Source organism: Marmota flaviventris, chromosome 20 (genome assembly GCF_047511675.1).
Source record: "Marmota flaviventris isolate mMarFla1 chromosome 20, mMarFla1.hap1, whole genome shotgun sequence".
In the NCBI taxonomy this organism is placed as follows: domain Eukaryota; kingdom Metazoa; phylum Chordata; class Mammalia; order Rodentia; family Sciuridae; genus Marmota; species Marmota flaviventris.
This window is the reverse complement of record NC_092517.1, coordinates 1,122,707-1,143,019: the sequence shown is the minus strand read 5'-3', so window position 1 is coordinate 1,143,019 and position 20,313 is coordinate 1,122,707. Positions and strand designations below refer to the sequence as shown.

Below are 20,313 nucleotides of genomic sequence, written 5' to 3'. Positions count from 1 at the left end.
CATTCCTACATGGCATGCAGGTGCCACTCTCAGGTTGCTAGGGTGGACCCTGGTTCTGCCACCTGGTAGCTGTGTGATGTTGGCCAAAGTCCCTGTCTCATTTCCAGCCCAATTCCTCCTCAGTGAAATGGGAACAAGAATCCTACTACTTATGTCCTGTGTGGTGATAAACATTGTCACGGTGCCACCAAGGTTTTCAGCAGGTGCCGACACGTAGTTGAGGCTCAACGTGGCCTGGTTCCTGGGGTGATCACCATTTCTCCGTGGGGGTGTGAAGCACAGTAGAGACCCTCTACGCTGCACAAGGGGGTCCTTGCAACATTCCTCAGACACACGTGCTTGGGGCATTAAGGGGGCAGGACTGGGCTACTGGGGCAGGACGGTCTCTCCATCATTTCCTGTCTGCGCACCTGTCAGGATTTCACAGACTGCAGCCTCCTGGAGGGGCTTCAGGCATCCTCTGATGCAGGTGACATGGAAACTTTGCTCAGACTTGGGGGACAACATGACCTTGTTGATTCATAAAGAAATAGAAAGGAGTTGGAGAAGACACCTATAATCAGGAGGGACCCGGGTGGACCAGCCTGCACTTAGACACGCCACCTGCAGGTTCGGGTGAGAAGTCCCACCCTGGTGGCAGTGGCCCCCATAGGTAACTGCCTGAGGTGGCGGGTAGAACTGAGAGGCAGTGGTGTCAAGGTCCACACAAGCTGTCTTGCTTTCCCTGGGCGTGTTTGTGAGGAACTGCAGCGGGCGAGGGGTCAGGAGTGAAGAGTTCGTGGTGTCCACGTGATACCTGCCTGTGGACTGCAGCCACCTGGGGCAGCACTGCTCGCTTGGCTGTAGCCTGGTCTTAACTATTACTTCAGAGGTTCCGAAATGTGCCGTCAGGCAGCCGTAGGAGATTTTTGTCTCCTTATCACAAGGCGCCAGGGGGACCCGCTCTGAGGCTGGCACTGCAGACTCTTCTGTGCACGTTCCTGAGAAGCTGGATGGACACCTGTTTTAAGGGCAGCTCTAGAGCTGGGGACTCCAGCTGCCGCCCTCTTCACTGTTGGTCTGTCTCTTCTCAGCCTCTTCTTCCTTGTGATCTTGTTGTCCTTCAGCTTTGGTCCACAGTGACTGTCCCTTAAGATCTTACTTAAAACCCAAGGCTTTTGCCCACGCAGCTTTCTGGGCCTGGAGGGTCCACTGGCCACCCTGACCTGGGCTGCATGGCTCACCTCGAGTCACTTGCCCACAGAAGTCTCCAGAGCCCCAGCTCCTACATGTCTTCAAGGACCGAGTCCTCTTCCTCCACGGTGGACTACATTACTTGTCCACTGCTAGGCGTGACCAGATCAACCCTGCCCTGCTGGACCACAGGCTGCAGGGGACTGGGGGGTGGTCTTGGGGCACCCTTATGTGCCAAAGTCTGGCCTGATTCCTTGCACACAGTCGGCGCTCAAGAACGACTGCTGAATGAGTCCAGAGTCCAGAGGTGGAGGTGGCAAGTTGACCAAGATCATGATACTGTGCAGCAGGCTGTGAGAAATGTCATGAAGAATGCTCAGGACCTGAGGAGAGTCCTGGGGGCTGGGGCCTGGCGCTCTGGGTCAGCTGGGGAGAGTCGGCTGGGGTACAGAAGGGGTCCTGGGCCCTTCCTGGAGTTCAAGACGAGAGTCTAGATCATGGCCTCTGGGGATCGGGGAGGAGGGACCCAGAGGACTCGGAGGCATAGGGAGTGTGAACAAAGGCGTGTGATACAGACCGGTGTTCTCAGAGGTCTGGCCTGGTTTCATCCGCTGACCTCAGGATGGATGACCGCAGGAAGGGAATCTGATGCTCCACCTCAGAGGACCAGATGGATGACCCAATGCGTTTGAGTATCGTCCACAACACAATGATGAAAACACCAACAAGGGCCAGATTCTCCTGGACTTCCTCTCCATTGTAGGGGTGAGTAGGTGGGCTCAGAGTGTTCCACTGAAGTCTTGGTCAGCTGGAGACCCCCATCCCTCTGGTCCTCTGAGGTGGAGCATCAGATCCCCTTCCTGTGGCTATTCCACCTGTGGGTGCCCAGGTCCCACCTCCCACCTCATGGGGTCACCTCCAGGTGCCCAGCTAAGAGGGTCTCAAGCCCTGCCCTGCTGGACCACAGGCTTCTGCACTGTGGAGGGCAGCTCCTGTGGAGCGCAGCCAAGGGTTCTCAGGTGGACACTTCTCTTGGCCATCGCTGGAGAGGCAGGTCTCTAGGCAAAGGCCTTCCCCCAGAGCAGCACGGCCCCTCTGCCCTCCGGGGTCTCTCCTCCTGCACTCAGCTCACAGTCGCCTGGGACGGAGGCAGGAACAGCTCGATTCTTCTGTTCTGTATCTGAGTCTCTGAATAGCTCTTGAACTTGAACACCAAGTAGCTGAACCTTTGCTCTCTGGTTAGAGGGTAATTCGTGTCTTGGTCAGGCTGGGAGAGGGCCCTCAGAAATTGAAGGAGCTTGAGAAGATGGAGGAACACAGCATCGATTTCTCCAAGAATCATTCATCTGCATAGAATTCTGCCCAGGTCCCAGGAGGGGACAGGGCTTCACTGCTTCCTCAGGTAAGTCGTCAGCAGCTTCCATGTAGAAACACGGCGATGTCCTCCATAGCTTCCAGGCTGTTGTGGAGGGACAGGCTACTGATTCTCCTGGTGGTGTGGAAGGATCACGGCCTTGCTGTTATCATAGGGACAGCATATTAATAATATTAATGATATGGGACCCTGAGATCTTCCTTACCAGGCTGCAGCCCAGCTAGAGGGTGCAGAGCTGACTCCTTAGATTTAGAACAGCATTTCCCCCTTGCTGGGAAGAGAGTAAGAACAGGTTAAAATGCTCTCACATCAGGGAAGGCCAGTCTTGGAACACGTCTGAACTTTTGGGACATGAATGGAAACCTGTGACACCAAGGGAGCTTTGCAGAAATTTCCTCACTTGTGAATCTCCTAAGGTGTAGCCAAGTTTGGAAATAAGGTCAGTGTCAAGGATCTGAGGTGTGCTATGCCATGATATCTCTCTGTATTAGTCACACACACACACACACACACACACACCCCACACAGGGTTGTCTGGGATGGGGGCAGGATAAAGCTCAATTCTTCTGTTTTATATCTGAGTCTCTAAATAAATACTGAGATTTAGTTCAGTAATTCAATTCACCATCCACAGCATGGCAGACACTTGTGCACAGAATTCTGCTCCTCCCAAGTGTCTACACAGCCCCAGTGGCTACCCAGACAGACCTATGGGGGACTCCGTGCATTGAGATCTGTGTACATGTACCTTATATAATCTCATGTATAGTTTCCCCACTGAACTGGCATTAAAGTTCTTAGATTTCTTAGATGATCACTAGGTTCACGGACCTGACACTTCAGACGATGTGGAGAATTAAATGCTCAGGAACTGTTGCTAAATAAAGTTACGGCAGGCAGTCATAATGCTCATAATTTGTATTATGTTCCCCAAACATCCAGGCTCATTAGAAAGATTCCTATTCATCATCCCCCTTTGGAGAGCCACGTGGAGCAGAGTGGCTAACTAATTGAGTCTGTAAGCCGCTTGTCACTGAGTACGAGTCAGGTGTGATTTTCCTCTCCTCCCTCCTAAGACCGGGTATTAACACACTTTCCATCTCTGCCCATTTGATGGATGAGACCTTGTGTTCCAGCATTTAATCCACGTGTCCTCGAGGGAGTGGTGGGCAGCATTTTCCCGTGGTTCCCAGTCATTTTCATTTCTCTTTCAGGGAACTCTTTAAGACATTTCCCTATGCTAACAAACACAGGCTCAGCTCACTCTACCCAATATAGCTCCATATTGAGCTCTAAAGCCTTAGGTGTGCGACTCGACGAGGGGTGTGTGAGGATGTGGTTCCCTCTGGCAGTGAGGATGAGAGAGGGCTGGGGAAGGGACGCAGGGAGAAGAGCTCGGGGTTGACTCTTGCTCTGTATTTAAAATCCCTGACAGTAAGTAGATGATTGTGGGCGGGCGTGCGATGTCATGTTCTGGTGTACGTCACATTAGGGAACGCACACGCACATTTCTGCCTACACCAGGTACACAGATTACCTTTAACATACGGAGTAAACCTTTAAAAAGTCGCCTTGCTCACTAGCTTTGGGTGTGGGAGGGAAGGGCCAGGCAAGCCAGGAGCTGGGTTCCGCTGTCTTTAGGGATCAGGTAACAGGAGGGAGATCGGACAAGCAGTAGCCAGGTCCCTGGGGACCCCGTGTCCCCTTCACAGGCAACTCAAAACCCCCAGCTCTCTGCTGACTGGAGAGACAGGTCTGAGGGTGGCTTTTACCAGGGAGCTGTCACCTGGTAAGTGGAGGAAGGAAGGGGGGAGGGAGGGAGGAGGGAGGGAGGAGGGAGGGAGGAGGGAGGGAGGAAGAAGGGAGGGAGAAAGGGAGAAGGGAGGGAGGAGGGAGGGAGGAGGAAGGGAGGGAGAAAGGGAGAAGGGAGGGAGGAGGGAGGGAGGGAGGGAGGGAGAAAGGGAGAAGGAAGGGAGGAGGGAGGGAGGGAGGAGGGAAAAGGGAGGGAGGAGGTAGGGAGGAGGAAGGGAGGGAAAAGAGAGGGAGCAAGGGAGAAGGGAGGGAGAAGGGAGGGAGGAGGGAAAAGGGAGGGAGGAGGGAAAAGGGAGGGAGGAGGGAAAAAAGAGGGAGGAGGGAGGGAGGGAAAAGGGAGGGAGGAGGGAGGGAGGAGGAAGGGAGGAGGGAGGGAGGGAGGGAGGGAGGGGGAAGGAAAGGGAAGGGGAAGTTGAAGAGAAAGGGAACGAAACTGTTCTCTTGGTGGCGCGTGGGGCAATGTGGAGATGGACCTCCCTGAATGTAGGAAGCTTGGCCGTCCCTCTAAGCCCTTCCTCCCCTTCCTCTTACAAATACAGACGGGACCCCTCACAGGCCAGGACAGGCTACGGGGCCAAGTTGGGGACCAAACGCTGTTTCAAAAGAACTTTTTGCATATGACTCAAAACTCCTGCCTGGAAGTACTGCCACACCCTAGCGCTGCGCAGAAGAGCCTTTCAGGAACAATGGGTCCCCTGGCTGACAAAGCCCTTAGCCCGGCCTTCTGTCTAGGGAGCATCCAGCGGCTCCTTCCAACCAGAGACAGTACGGAGGGGACCAGAGACACACCGTGGTCTCTGACACACTTGGTCGGGGTCTCTGACCCACTGCAGCCACTCATCACAGTGGGGCTTCATGCTGTGTGGCAACAGGTGACAAACCCAGGACAAACAGAGGGTTTCCTCCACCCACTGAGCTGGTGGGTATCTGTGAAGTTACACAAGGACTTAACCTTTGCAAGCTGTGTGTTCTGGAAGGCCCCCAGAGGGTTTCCAACGGAGCTGAGCATGGCAGAGATTACAACTCTCATTACCACCAGGATCATTGGGCCACTCGGGCTCAGGGACAGCCCTCAGCTCTGGGCACAGGAGCTATCAGTTGAGCTCAGAAGAACTGAAAGCAAAACCGACCACCAGCATAGTCTGCGTGGCCTGCTCCTCATGGCCAAGGCCACCTCATGAAACCCAGGGGCTGCAGGAGGTGAGGGGGTATCAGATGGGAAGGTCCCGGGGACACAGCACCATGGCCCCAAGTTCACTTAATGGAACACTGGGCATGCAGGATGTGAACAGAACAAAGTCCCCTGGTCACACGTGCTTGGGAGACACTGTGAGTGAGTCACTGTCTGCAGGACGTCTCAGGGACGGTACGAGGGCACTGTGCTGTTAAGTGTATCATTTCTTACAGGCAGCTTATCTACACCTGTAGGAAACAGTCGCTTCGTTTCAAATTTCCTTCGATTCTCAGACCTTTTTCCCACCATGGCTGTCTCTGGGGAATGAGATCTTATGTGGCTAAGAAAATTTGATCACATCTTTTCCAAAGGATTAATCTCCAGAAAACTTTTGGAAGGAATCCGGTTTTGCAATTTCATAATATAAAACTTCAAAAAGTTAAAATCGGCATACTACAGTCATGCATCCACCTCAATGTTTATATCAGCTCAATTCACAGTAGCTAGACTATGGAACCAACCTAGGTGTCCCTCAGTAGATGAATGGATAAAGAAAATGTGGTATATATACTCAATGGAATATTACTCAGCTTTAAAGAAGAGTGAAATGATGGCTTTTGCCAGTAAATGGTTAGAGCTGGAGAATGTCATGCTAAGCAAAATAAGCCAGTCCCACAAAACCAAAGGCTGAACGCTTTCTCTAATGTGTGGATGCTAATTCACAATAAGGCGGGGGTCACTAGGGAAGAATAGCGCTACCTTAGATTAGGCAGAGGGACGTGACAGAAGGGCAGAGGCAGGTGTCACCTTGGGGATTCTCTAAGTGCCCCTGTGGCTGGCCTTTCTCTGTGGCCCGGCTATCTCTCAGCTCTGTGTGGAGCCCTGGATTGCTCAGGAGGCTGACCTCCCAGGCCTCCTGGGCAGCACATGGACTCAGGCCAGCCGCCCAGTCTCCCTGGGCCTTGGTTCCCGAGGAACAACGTGGAAACGACAGGAGGACGCTCCTCACACGGCTGGAGTTAGAATCAAGCAGAATTAATGTAAGTGCAATTAATGTAATTACTCTAAGTTAGAATTAATGTTCCTGCACGAGCGGCATAGGGTGACCCGGGGGAAAAAGCTAGCCATTGTGTGTAGTAATATCATCACTATTGGCATTGATCACACTCCACTATTTTTTTAAACACTGAGATGGACACTCTTTTATGGCATTATAACTCAGAATCATGGTGCATAACTTCCCAAGCCCCTTATAAATTTAACTTTCATTATGTATAATTTGCTTGGAAAATTTTTCCCTTAAATAAATAGATGTGTATTGAACTCAGATGCTCTTGTTTATGAATCTTTGACTTGAACTTTTAGTTCTGAGAATCAAACTGGTGGTAACTGAAAAGCCACGTACTATGTTTTTAGTTGGTTTCAACCAACGGTATTGACGAGGGTGCCAACCCTGCCTGGGATGCAGAATAATTAAGTAATCATCAGAGGTCAACAACACATTTCTTCTGAAGAGCGCTGGGTGTACGACTCAGACATCATGCTTTTATTAGCCTTTATCAGTGACCATTGCATAATTTAACTCGGTGAGTGTGTGCTTGGGGGTTGTCAGTTATCAGGTAATAGAATACCATCTTATAAACAGAGGCCACTGAGTGAAAATTTCTCCAGACAGACGTTATACTTTTGAATCCATTGCTGAAACTGTGTCCCAGCATTTCTGTCCTGTCTTAAGTAAACTCGTCTCAGAGCCTGGATCTTGAAGCAACATTAAGTTATTTAAGACAGTACATTAAGACATTTAAGAGTCACCGCTGTTCCTCTGTCTTTGGAACTGCCATCGAGGGCAACTGACCTGTGATTTTAGAGGGATGCCGACAGCAGTCACTGGGAGACTGACCACTGGAAATGCACAAAGGGAAACGTTGAGGACAGAGGGTGGACGTGTGCAGCATGCCGCTGCTGTCCCAGAGGGAACTGAGAAGGGAGTAAGACTGGGTGTCCAAGAGAGGGGGCAGTTCAGTATCTTGTGGTGTATTCACCACTGTGACTCCTCGGTGGCTGCTCACAACAGTTGTCTGGAGAACGTGCATTAAGTTGGGGAATGGGGACTGTCTGTTAGGTGACTCCAGCCATTGGTGAACAGCACTGTGGCATTTTAGATCAGCGTGAGGGTGCCCTTGAGGGTGGGCACAGACTAGAAGGGCACACTCACACACTACCTTACAGAGCAGTGTTAATCTCCGGGCAAGGGTATGGGCGATTTTAACATGTGCATGTGTGTCTGCAGTTTTCCAACTTCCTATAATGGTCCCACTTGTTAGTAGAGAAGACATGGACACAGTCCCTCAGTGAGCCCTGGAGGGAGCCAGGGCTTGCTCAAGGCACACAGTGCAGGTGACTTTCTATCCCTCAGCACAGCCTCGTGAAGCACAATGACTCTCACTCCCACTTTGCAGAGGATCAGCCTGAGCTCAGAAAGCACCTGTGCCTGTCTAAGGTCAGCCTGCGGGGGATAGGCACCTCTGAGATCCTACTCACGCAAAGCTGGATCCTCGGTCTGTGATTTTAACTGCACTGAAACTATGAACTCACACTTTGTACTCATTTTGCACATAGAGATCCAGGCCACAGAGAAGTTGCCCATGGCGCAGTGCAGACTCGCTCCTCGTGCCAGCCGGCTCAGGGCCTTTGGGGAGTGGACGCTGTATAAAGGTAAACGACTAGCAGGAGAATAAGAGTGCTCTTTGTTTTGCTTAGAAGATGGAGACTACAGTCCTCTTGCTTGAACCAACCCACTAATGGGTGTAGAGTTCCAAAAATCAAATAAACCTGCTCTGAGAATAAAGTATCACTGCTATTTGGCTCCACTGCTCACAGACACATAGGGCCAAAGCCATTTCCCCCTCTGAGCACGGCCAATGCACTGCTCCCTGTGCCTGGCGTCCAAAACCTGAAGGCAGTTCCGCTTCTAGATCATTAGAGATAGAAATGAACTGGAGGCCAAGTGGAGGCTCTCAGCTAACAGCCCCAGAGCTTCCCTTGGCAAAGAACTCGGGGAATCAGGGTTGCTCTGCGGTGTTCGCTGGCTTCCGGGCCAAGAGCCTCCTCCTGCAGGACGGTGGCACAGTCACCCTCCTGCCTTTGCAGGCCTCAGGGTGCCACATGGAAGGAGCTCCAAGTCACAGCACATGCCTCTCCACCTCAGCACCAGGGACAGTGGCTGGGCAGCTCTGTGGAGGTGTGGGAGGGATGCCCTGCACTGTGGGACACTCAGGAGCATTGCTGGCCTCTACCCACTAACACTAGCAGCACTGCCCTGAGTTGGCAAAGGTCTAGACCCCAAATGTCTCCAAGGGTTTCCAGAGGACTTCTGGGAGAAACTGCCCCCACCGAGAGGCACGGATCACGGCTCATTCCCAAACCTGGGATACCATGTCCTTTTGGAAAGGGCTCGACAGTCCACGGTCAGAATGGGCAGCTGCGCCTACCTCTGGAGCTTACCCTTCTGGCCGTGGTGGACTGGGCCAGGAGGACACACTGACCACGTTGGCCCAGTGGTATTCTGTCTTCTCAGAAAATGCATTTATGACCCAGGAACCAAGTCACATGTACTTGGGCCCTGGAGCAAGATGAGAGTGGTTCCAGGGAGTGAAAGCCGGGTCCTTCCTCTACTTCTAAAGACAGCAGAAACACAGATCCTGGAAGGGAATCCGGGCACGCGAAGAACGAGGCAAGCCGGTCAAAACAGCACATCCCAGAGCAAAGCAAGGGCAGCTGCCTGCCGACGCTCGGTGCCGTCAAGTCGGGGGGATTTCCCTGACTGGTTCCCCGGGGTTCCTCTGTCCCCTTCATACGTGCACCACGTGGCCCAGCTTCGGTGTGCATCTGTGTCCGACCCTCTCCTGATTCACGAGGAGGGTGTGTAACACCTGCCAATCAACAGGTGGCCCTCCCCACCTCTGACGAGCAAGGAGGATGGGGTCCTGGGCCAAGAGATGCAGGTTCTAAGTCCTGCTCCGTGACCCGTGCACAGGCTCCTCTGAGTCCCGACCCTCCTCTGAATCATGCTAGGTAACGATGGAGAGAGACCTGAGGTTCCCTGGAGCCACGGGCTCCCTGGTCAACTGCAGCACATTCAATTGCCTTAAGGGTGGTGGTCAAGGCTGGTACTAGAGTCCCTTAAACTGGGCTCGAGTCAGGCGAGCTATGACCAACCAGAGGCCAGTGCCACGCTGTTGAACCCTGCAAGCCTCAGTTCTTTATGTTCAAAACCAGAGGGAAGGTGTATCTCCCCATGGCAGCCAGCCTCCAAGGTGACCCAGTGATCCTGCCTGCTGTCCCCAGGCCCTGGCAGCCCGTGCCCACACTGAACAGGGCTGACCGGCACAGCCAGAGGAGGTGCGGAAAGAAAGAGGTGGTGCTTGTGAGGCTGCCGAGGGACGCTGTGCTTCTGTGCTACAGTCCTTGTCCTCGCTCCCAGGGAACGAGCTGCTGCATTGTAAGGACACCATGCTCCAGTGGGAAGGCCGCCGTGCCAGTGGCCATGTCGGAAAGCCTTCCTAACACCTCTCAGCACCAGCCCAATCCTTGGATCTGGGCAGCAACCACACGGCGGACCCCGGCCAGAACCTCCCAGTGAAGCGGATCTTCATCTGCCAAATCGCCGGGATTGTGTTTGCTGGTTTAAGCCGCTAGATTTGGGGAAGTTTGTTACACAGAGACAGATGACGAATACCCTGCTTTGTAGGATTCTGGGGGGATTAAATAACAGAACATAGGGTGGGAGAAGTGTTTATCAGGGAGCTAGATATGCACTGAGCACTTAGGGAACTCTGCGTGGAAGTACCCAAAGTACCTCACCTGCTCATTAAACGCACGTGAAAGAACGTTAGGCCTGCTGTCTGACCTGCTCCACATGGTCATTCTATGTAGCCCCAATCTAAAGTTATTTCCCTAATGAGCCAGACCCTCAAATTTCAGATCCCCCAAAATATTCCTTTAGTTCTTCCTTAAAAAAAAAGCCAAAATAGAGATATTTGAAAACCCAAAGCCATATAGTTCATTTTTGTCCTGCTATGACAGGGTACCTGTGGCTGGTAATTTATAATGAACAGAGATGTAGTGGCTCACAGTTCTGGACTGGGAAGTCCAAGACGGGGCCATTAGCAGCTGCAGAGGCCCTTCTCGCGGCTTCCTCACGTGGTGGAGACCAGACAGGAGGGCACCAGGGGTGGGGTCGCCCTCTTATAACCACCTGTACTCCTGGGGGTGAAGGCTCCGTGGCTCAGTCACCTCCGGGAGGTCCCCTCCCAACACCATCGCAGAGCCAACCCATCTGTAACGAGTATTGGTGGGGACAACGTTGGGTCCTATCAGGAGACTGGAAGTCCCCCTGAGGGCCGCATCCTGACACCACTCTGGCACTCGGCACCTGGATTCATCATCCTGACCCACACTTGGTTCAACCAGGAAATCTACTGTGTCCCCAGCACCTGGAGGGACACGCAGAGAGAGCGGCAAGCCAAGGACTCACCGTCCACGCAGGAGGGCCGGTTCCTCGTGGTCCCCGCCACCTTCCCGGGCAGGCAGGAGCACTTGACGGTCTGCGACCGCTCCTCGATGCGGTTCTTGTTGCAGCACCTGTGCGCGGCGATCACTTCACAGGTGCCTCCTTCTGGCAAGAGAGGAAGCAGGGACACTGGTTAGAGCAGGCTGTGGCTTGTGTGGCAGCAGGGACGGGGGAAATCCCAGGAGAGCTCCCTCTCCACCGACAGCCTGTGTCGGAGAAGACGGGTTCGGGGTGCAGTGAACAGCCCTGGAGGAGCCGCAGTCCCGGGTGGTGTGTGCTGAGCAGCCGCTAAAACCCCGTGGAGCTGCCCGACCTGAGCGCGTTTCATTTTGGGACCTTGGGCCTGTGCTATCCTTGCATTTAGGATTCTCTGGGCTCCTGCGAGTGACAAGCCACTGTCATTTCAGAGATACAGCACTGGGAACGGCTCAGAATCAGCTCCCTCCTGCGACCTGCCCACTCTCAAGGGACTGACAGCAGCCTCTGACCAGGAGTCCTTTTCCAAACCCAGACCTCACCTCGACTGGAGGAAGGCATGCGGGAGAAACGGGAATGTGCCTTATGGGGCCTCCAGCACGCTGCCCCAGGCCACGACTTCCCTCAACCCCCACAGCCCTGCCAGGCAACCCTCGTCCAGCACAGGCCACCTGCACGTGGCCCTCTGCAAGGTCCTGACCCGTGCCACTGGGCCTCGGTGGAGGGCACCCAGGCTGGTCTTGTGACCTGCAGGAGATCAGCTAAGCCAGATCTCAGGAGTTACCAGGTGACCAGAGACCAGGAGTCCACCCTCGCACATCGAGTCCTGAGTTCATAACCCTTAGGACCCTAAGCTTTTGGGATCCAGTTGGCAGAAGCTCAGCAACAATTTGTTAAATAACCACTACATACAAATGACTGTTGTAAACCGCAAGGGACGTGTGCACAATCCACATTCATAGGGACGTGTGCACAATCGGCATTCATAGGGACGTGAGCACATGCACACTTAGGAAGGGGAGGAGGGTGGAGAAGACTAGGACACAGCCCCCTCCTGCCCTGCAGAGCTCATGCTGCCGCTGTGCTTCTCCACGTGCCCCCAGTCACCCTGGGAGACTGTTCGGATGGTCTTCACGGTGGGGTGCGGCTGCCTACGTAGGTGAAGAGCAGAGGGCACAGTGCCCAGGACAGTCCCCACAAGAAAGTGAATATCAGTTGTGTCCACACGGAAACTCCAGCCTAGCGGGCAGACCATGCCGTCTCCGGCTTTGGGAGTACTAGACCCCTGCCCCCCGCCCCACGCCATGGAGGGAAGATGCAGCTTTCAGAGCAGCCTGCTTGGGTCTGCGTTTCAGCGTCTCCTGCTTGTCCTCGTCTGTAAAGTAGGAATGACAATAAAGCCTGCAGCACACGGCTGTGGGTGTGGGCACCAAGGGCACGGGAAATCCAGAGGCTAGCCTCTGCTGGCACAGGGTCAGGGTGCCCAGCCAGCCTGCCAGCCTGGCCAGCCGGTGACCACCTCTGCACAGGGCTGCGGACAGCCCAGCTGGGGCAGGAGCTCCGTGGCTCTGCTGGGATGAGTGAAGGAACAGGAGGATCCACTGAGTTAACACCAGGAGGCCAGTAGTGGCTCTGCAGACGGCGGGACACAGACCCTCTGCTTGCCCAGGAATCGGGGGTCTCCTGAGTTCCAGGTTGAAAGGGCCTGGCCAGGTGCTGGCGGGGAGCATTTAGCTACCGCCTGTCCTAGGTACTAAGTCACTTCCCATTTTAGAGGTTTTAGACTTGTCACACATCAGGCTCCAGCCGTGTCCTGTTACGACGCTGGCACCAGCAGCTTCGGGAGCTGCATCTGCTGCAGGGGAGTGGCGTTCAGGAACGACAGTTAACTAGAGCCCAGGCGTGGCCCAGGTTTCCCCGGGTCTCCTACCCCCAGGGCCACCGCCCGAGGCCGTGTGCAGGAGGCCTGGAGAAGAGCAAGGTGGCCGGCGGGAAGAAACGGTGGCCGTTGCAAGATGCTGAGCAGGAGGGAAGCAGGCCCGGAACTGGACCACGGGCAGTGCCTCCCTTCTCCAGGACAGCACGGGCTTGGGGTGAAGGCAACGAGGCCAGCCACAGACTACACCCAACCCAGATGCCACGGCCACGCTACCTACTCTCCCGTCCAGAGCCACCTCCAGCTAGTTCTACAGGCCACGAAATGCCACTAATCGTAAAGCCACCGCTCGGCTAGTGTAAGACCATGGCACATTCGTGGCTGAAGTCAGCTCCAGGCAGGTGACCACCCCAGGATGTCTCTTGTGTCTTATTTGACTCACACTCAAGTGAGCAGTCACAGTGCCACAGCCACTCCCTCACCTGAGTGGCTACCTGGAGATACATCCTGTGGATAACCCGACGGCCCCTGGAGACCCGCTGGTCCCTCATAGCGCTGCTGTGGACGAGCTGCTGGTGAAACTCTGTGGATGCCCCGTCCACGGGGGATGAAGTGCTCACTGGTGCTGCGCAGCGCACCGGGCCCTTTGCCTGAGTTAGTTACAAACGACCCAGCAACTCCCAGGGCATGGCCCTGCTGTCATGAGAAGTAGGAGGACCTGCCCAGTGTCACACACTGTGACTCCAGTCTCCGAATCCACAGCTCAGGGCTCTGCGTCTTGCCAGAGGAGCCATTGCTGGTGGACGGAGCCCTTCCGGGGGGTCTGACTGCTGCTTAGCGTGGTCACCCAACCTGGTGTCCCCCTGCCCCTCGTCCCCCTGGGCCTGGCCCCACTGCTACTGCTTTCCTGTCCCCCCCCTAGGACCTGGCCACCTTGCCGGCCTTTATGATGCACCAGGCCCAGTCCCTGGGAGAGCACCCCGGCAGATCTCCGGCTCACTCTGTGTCCTCGTCTTTGCTCAAACTTTGTCAGAGGCTCACTTGATGGCTCTGCTTAAAATAAGTCACTGCCTTGGCTGCCACGCGTGACCTCCGTCCCCTCCCCCGCCCCTTCCAGAGCACCTGTGGCTTTGAAGTACAGTATGTGACGTATCTGTGGTCCCCACTGGAACGCAAAGTCCCCAAGGACGGGGCTCCCGTCATTTTATGTCTGGCATATATGTCACCAGGCTTAGAAGAACTGCTCACCCACATTCACTTGATCTTCCAGACGCTGTCCACGCTTCCTGCCAAGGTGCTGACTGGGGCCACGACACAGCCATACACCAAGGGTGACAATGACGGCATTCAGGACCCATTCACCTGTGCCCGTGGGCCTACAGCACAGAAGGCGCACCCTACCCTTCCACTTAGTCTGTGCTCGCGAGAGCCCATGAGAGTCGGAGCGCTCCGTTTCTCAGAAGGGCTACTGAGATGGAGAGTAACTTTTTAATGTAGGAAGCACCCACAGTGTCTGAAGAGACCCCAGGGCAGCGACCCCATGGACAGTCTTCCCTCACACCATCCTGACAAACAGGCCACCATTTCTCCAAAGAGGGCAGGGGGCTCAATGACTGCAAATCCACGAGTGGTGCACCTTCTTGGAGCCTGTGCATCCAGCCCAAGACCCAGCCTCCTCTTCCTCGGGTTCAGGGATGGTGCAGTTGCACAGGAAGCTGGGGGACGCTGTGCTGAGTAGCAGGCTCCTGTGGCCTCCGCAAGTGGACTGTGGCTTCAGTTACACCCGCTGCCTGGGAACATGGAGTCCGAGTCTGGGCTGGTCTCGGGGGACCCAGGTGCTCCATTTGCGAGTACTGATTGGCCCCTCCTGCCCACTTCTCATAAAGGTTTGCTTCTCCGAGTGACCAGCTGCCAGCGACTGCAGCCATTGGGTCTTTCAATCCACCGGCCATGGCCACTTGTCTTGAGGGGACGCGGGGAGCGTCTGAGACCTTGACGGTGGGAAGCTCACTGGCTCTCCCAGCCTGGCTCTCAGGTTCTGGACTGCGGGGTCTGAGGGCCATCTGGGGGCTCAGCTGCCGTCACTGCAGGAAGGAGATGGCTCCTCTGACCACTTTAGTTTCAACATTCGGGGTAGTAATCTCCTCTTCAAGGTATTCCTCTGATGAGGGAAGTGAAAACCACTGTACTTACCTGATTATCGCCTCCCAAAAGCTCACAGTAAGTGACAGGTGTGTGATGGATGGATGGCCCATTGGGCAGAATGAAAAATTAACAGGAAACCTGCCACGGGTTTTTGTGTAATCAAACGATAGGAGCGTAACAGAGAAGGGAGGGTGTTTTGGGTGGAGAAGAGTAAAACAAGCTTGTAAAATGCGGTCCCCAAACATTTCTTGGTGGCTTTTTAAAAAAAAATTCTGTCAAGAGTCCATGTTTACTTTGGCCCACAGAAGACTCAGTGAGAAGTAGATCAAATTCTATGGAAATAAGATCCTGAGTTTCTATTTCCACCACAGAGAAAGAATCCCTCAACGCCACAGATGTGACCGTCAAACCTTAGCCAGTGTCCCCAGCCACCAGACAGGGGGCTGGGAAGGGAAATGCTCCCAGACACGCCCCAATACCAGGGAGAAGTGAGGATGGCCACCAGTCTTAATGGAAACCAGAATCTGTCCCTTTTAATCTTTTATTTGCATTTTTAAGGCTTACCCAGTCAACTGAACTTTCAAGCCTAAATGCCAAGGTTATTTCAAAATCATAACAATGATATTTGTCATGTAAATGCCTTTTGGACTTCTCCTCAGTGCCAACACCAATCCGTTTCTAAATTCCATCTCCATCCAGGTTGAAATGACTTCAAGGTGATCTACGGCTGCTCCGAGCAGAGTCATTTAAGCACTCGGGAAATTGAGCTTCGCTTTTTTGCTTATGGATTATCTGGAAAAATGCCCTCTTCTGGATTCCGCCCAGCACCCGTACATCCAGAAAAGAAGACAGGGGAGGTGGCCTATTAAGCAGTGCCAGGGGATGGGTGCAAAGAGCACTCGGCCTGAACTCTGTCCATGCTACCCATGCAAGTGGGTAAAGTATGGGTGAGAAATTAGCCTCCGGTGGGAAACCCAGCTCCATAACGTGCCCCTTGTTCTCCTTCCCTTAGAACACGCCCTGCAGTCTCCAGGGACACCTGGTTTCTCACCACCGTCTCCTACATGCACCAGGGAGAGGGAATGCCCTGTGAGGACGTCCTCGACACTCTCCAGTTCCCCTACTGTCTTCTTCCAGCCTGTGAGAGCTCTGTGACACTCTCCAGTTCCCCTACTGTCTTCTTCCAGCCTGTGAGAGCTCTGCGGACACCGTCAGGAATTCCCAAAGGGTGGGGCAGGATTCCAAGACTGCCCCACAGCAGCGACTCTCTCGGAGGGGGAGAAGCACCCACCATAGCTCCCGGTGATGATCCCGCTTTCCCGGCTCATGCCTCACTGTCCCGCCCTGCCCAAGCGAGCCAACGCAGGGAAGATGAGTCCCAAGGGCACTGTTCCTTCAATGGGACAGACTCGGATGATGAGTGTTGACGGGAAGGGAAGGACGTGGCTGGGGTGGCCAGCAGGTGGGTGGACAAAAGCTGAAGGCTGGTGCACGGCCAGAGTCTGCCCCAGACGAGGAGGAACAGCAGACACCCACCAACGGGATCCTTCCGGGCTGCAAACAGGGTCAACTGTTGTTGAGAACGGCCCCGTGGGAAGTCACTAATGTCTGCTCCTCTTCATCTGCAGGAAGTCTGCCTTCAGTCCTCTTTAGTGCTGATGGGTTCCTGTCCAGGCACAGCCAACAATTAGAAATGGTCCCAACCGCTGGTTTCCTGGAGAAGAAGGAGACGGAGGGGGACAGAAGTCGCTGTGTGGAGGGGGCTCTGTCAGCCTGAATGGTGAGAGGGCTGTGCGCCTCCTTCGCGTCTCCTCCGGGGGTCTCCTCCCTGTCGTAGGACCCCAGTCCTCACAGTTCTCCCATGAGGACGTGCATCCTGCACGGTTTGGATGTGCCCCCGAGGACCAGGGGAGCGGGCTCTTGGTTCCGCCAGCCTGTCCCCAGCACTGATCTTGTCCACACATGCTTGCTGGACCAGCTTCTTCCTCACAGAGTATCTTTCAACCCCGATTCCTGTTGTCTTAGGGAGCCTGACTTCTCTCTTGCAGCATGACCCCTAACTGGAACCGCTGGCTCTTCTCCTGTCCTCCGGGTTGTCTGGCTGCTCCATGAAGGCAGGGACCACGTCCTCCATTCGGCTCCACCTGGGGCCTGGCCTAACACAGGTACCGAGGCCTGTGCTGAGTGACCGAATGAGATGGAGAGAGTCTGGGGTGGAAGGAAGGGACGGAGTGTGGAGGAGACAGAGAAGGAAGACAGAAGAGCATGCACCAACCCTGTTTGGGGGACTTTCACTGAACATCCCTCATGTGGTCCTTTTCCAGGGTGGACTCAAAAGATCATTGCGGCTTGTGCAAACTGACCTTCCAATACCCCTGGAAAAACCAACTTGGAACTTCGTTTAGGGCTGGTCAAAATGCACAAAAGAAAGCATTTCATCCTAAGTGAAATGACTTAGAAGTGGAATAGCAATTAAGGCAAGTCTAGGGAAACTTGGGTCCTCATTAGTAGTCGAGTCAAGGACAATGTTTACAGTGAAAGGCGCTTCTGGAAGGAATGAATAAAACATAGATTAAGGAGCATCAAGACTGTCTGTTCCCATTCTTGCATTTGCATTTGCATTTGCGGCCAACGGCCCCTTTCCTTACAAGCTGAACTCGTAAGGAGAAAGCGCAGGTTTTGGAGGCTCTCTGGCAGGACTTCTTGATGGAGTCCATAAAAATAGCTCTCTTGGAACCCACTGTGGCGGACGTCAGAAATGCACAGTTAGGACTGTATTAAGGGCGCTCCGTTGACCCAGTGGACTGGAAGGACGCTCCTAGTGAATGACTGACAAGAGAGACACTAATGGACCTCTAAGCAAGCTCCGGAGGAGGAGGGCAGAATGGCTGCTTGATGTGTTCATGCTCAGGATTAAACACACACCCACCCTCTCCCCAAGCTCCAGGTGTGCAGGAGGCAGCACCCACGGGAAAGGGGAAGTCATCCCCTGGACGGCCGTGTCGGAGGAGGAGACCACTGGCCGAGAGCACAGGTTCCGGAGCTGGGCCAGGACCCGAGTGCGGGGCCTGTGTTACCTCTTAATCCCGCACTTCAGGTTTCTCTTCTGCGGGATGTGGACGATGGCCTCGCCTTCACGGGGGTCATTCTGAAGCTCTGGGTATGCGAGTTCAGCAAGTCCACGCACCGTGATCCTACTAACGCTGGGCCCAGAGGACACGCTGGAAACCGCTCAGTTACCAACGCCACTGGGATCACCTGAGCGACTGGAGGGAGACCACGCCCGCATTCCCTCCTCACCGACACACACCATTCCTCTCGCCTGTATGCCTACTCTCATCCCAGGCCAGCGGTTGGGTGACCGCGCCCAGACCTCCGAATCCCCGACATCAAGGTGCTAAGTAAGTCAATGCCACGTCGGCTCAGCTCTCACTGATGGCTCCATCAGTTTTTAAAGAACAAAATGGGTTTGTTCGTTGGATTTGTTGACACTGCGGCAGGAATGATTTTCAGGACCTGCCGTACCCACGTGGAGGGGAATGGGACCCGACGGTGCCCAGTAGGCTCACAAGAAGAACAACCAGTTACTTCATCGCTCTTCAACCCTACAGAACTGTTCCCCTCTCCAGCAAGGCCTCAGAGCACCCGGGATGGGACCCCGGTGATGCGGTGGCAATTCAGGGCCTTTGTGCTCTCTGCAGGTCTGCCTGACAAGGTCTGCTGAAATCAGGCTGTGAATACCACCCAGCCACCCGTCTGGTCTTTGCTCCAAAATATACTTGTCTGATCTATTCTTGCCTTTAAGTCACTGAAAATTAAAGCAATCTTAGAAACACCTCGCTGTCTAGGAGGGAGCCGTCCAGAGGCCGGGCAGCTGCAGAAACAACTGGAGAGGAGTTTCTGCCTTCACGGAGCATTTGCCCCGATGTCCACGCTAGTCCCAGGGAACTGACTGACCATGCCCGAGCCCTGCTTCCAGGGGCCATGTTCTAAATCAACGCGTCACATTCTACTGCTGTGTCTTAGACACGGCGAAATGAGCTCAGGCTCAGAAAAGTAGGCACGTCTACCACTGCACTCCGGGGCACCATGTTCTCAGCCCCAATCTCCCTGGGATCCTCCACCCCAGAGAAATCAAGCTCCTCGGTCCAGCTCCCCACAGCGGACCAGGCTCTCCTTCACCACCAGCCTTCCACCAGGCTGGGAACGGCATGGAAACACACTCTACAAAGGAGACAGGCAGCCCTACTTTGTATGCACAACTCTTCTGGCTATGTTAATTTTCTTACACTTATGAGAAGCAGTGACAGGAGAGGTTGAATATATTAATGTTGAAATGATATTTCAAATAATCAGCATCGCTTGGGCTATTAGCTGTGTGACTTGGGGCCAGCTGGGACCTCAAAGCCCTTCTCCTCGTAAGTGAAGTGCCTAAGTGCAAGAGGTGCCGAGCACTGGAGGGTGTGGGTGGACAGCAAGACCACCACACGGAGCGCCGCAGGTGTGCCGCCGCTGAGGGCCGCGATTCTTGTAACATGAAGATGAAGCCAATTTCAAAGACTCCAGTGGAGAAGGTGCATCCGATGTGAGTGTTGAGTGGACGGACAGCATCCTGAGAGGCAGGTCACCGGCATGCTCAGCTCTGGGACCCTGCTGTCACTATGTGGACGGTCCCCTTCCTCTATGTAACCCTTCCCTTAGTTTTGCTCTGTGTCTCCTCCTGGCCTGAGTGGCCCACAAGCACAGATGCTTGCCAAGAAGGAAGCTCAATGATAATTACGAACTTTAAAAAATCATCTTTACGAGAGGTTCTCCTACTATCCATGGTGTCAGTCAGAGGATGTTAGAGGGACACTGTGATTGTGCACAAACTCACTTATGAAAATATACGAGTACAGCCAGCAACGTGAAGAAGACGCAATGTCTCTGAGTCCGTCCCCTGGGAACCATGCCACTTGGTGACATTTTTTCCTCCACCTAAATGAAAATCATGCCGGGGAACCACACTCCCGAGCCGCCTTGCAAAGATGAGATGAAGACCACGTCTCTGGAGACTGGGGACAGGGGGCTGCAAGGTGTGGCAGCTCCCCGGGAGCCTGCTCAGGTCAGCGGGATGCCCATCTGTGGGGCCTCCGGCCGGCCACAAACTGACCCTGACCACAAGGCCTTCCTGGGGCATCCGTGAGAAAACTACACGCAAACCCATGCAC

The 20,313-nt window shown here is 54.3% G+C and overlaps 1 protein-coding gene across 1 annotated transcript in view; it reads right to left on the bottom strand.

Annotated features, from left to right (window-relative positions):
- The window catches only part of LOC114089975 (chemokine-like protein TAFA-1), a 388,478-nt gene that overhangs the window by 71,829 nt on the left and 296,336 nt on the right, over positions 1-20,313 (bottom strand). The window contains exon 2 of the mRNA XM_027931995.2: positions 11,071-11,211. Within this exon, the coding sequence (XP_027787796.1) occupies positions 11,071-11,211 (141 nt within the window). The remainder of the gene's footprint in view (positions 1-11,070; positions 11,212-20,313) is intronic.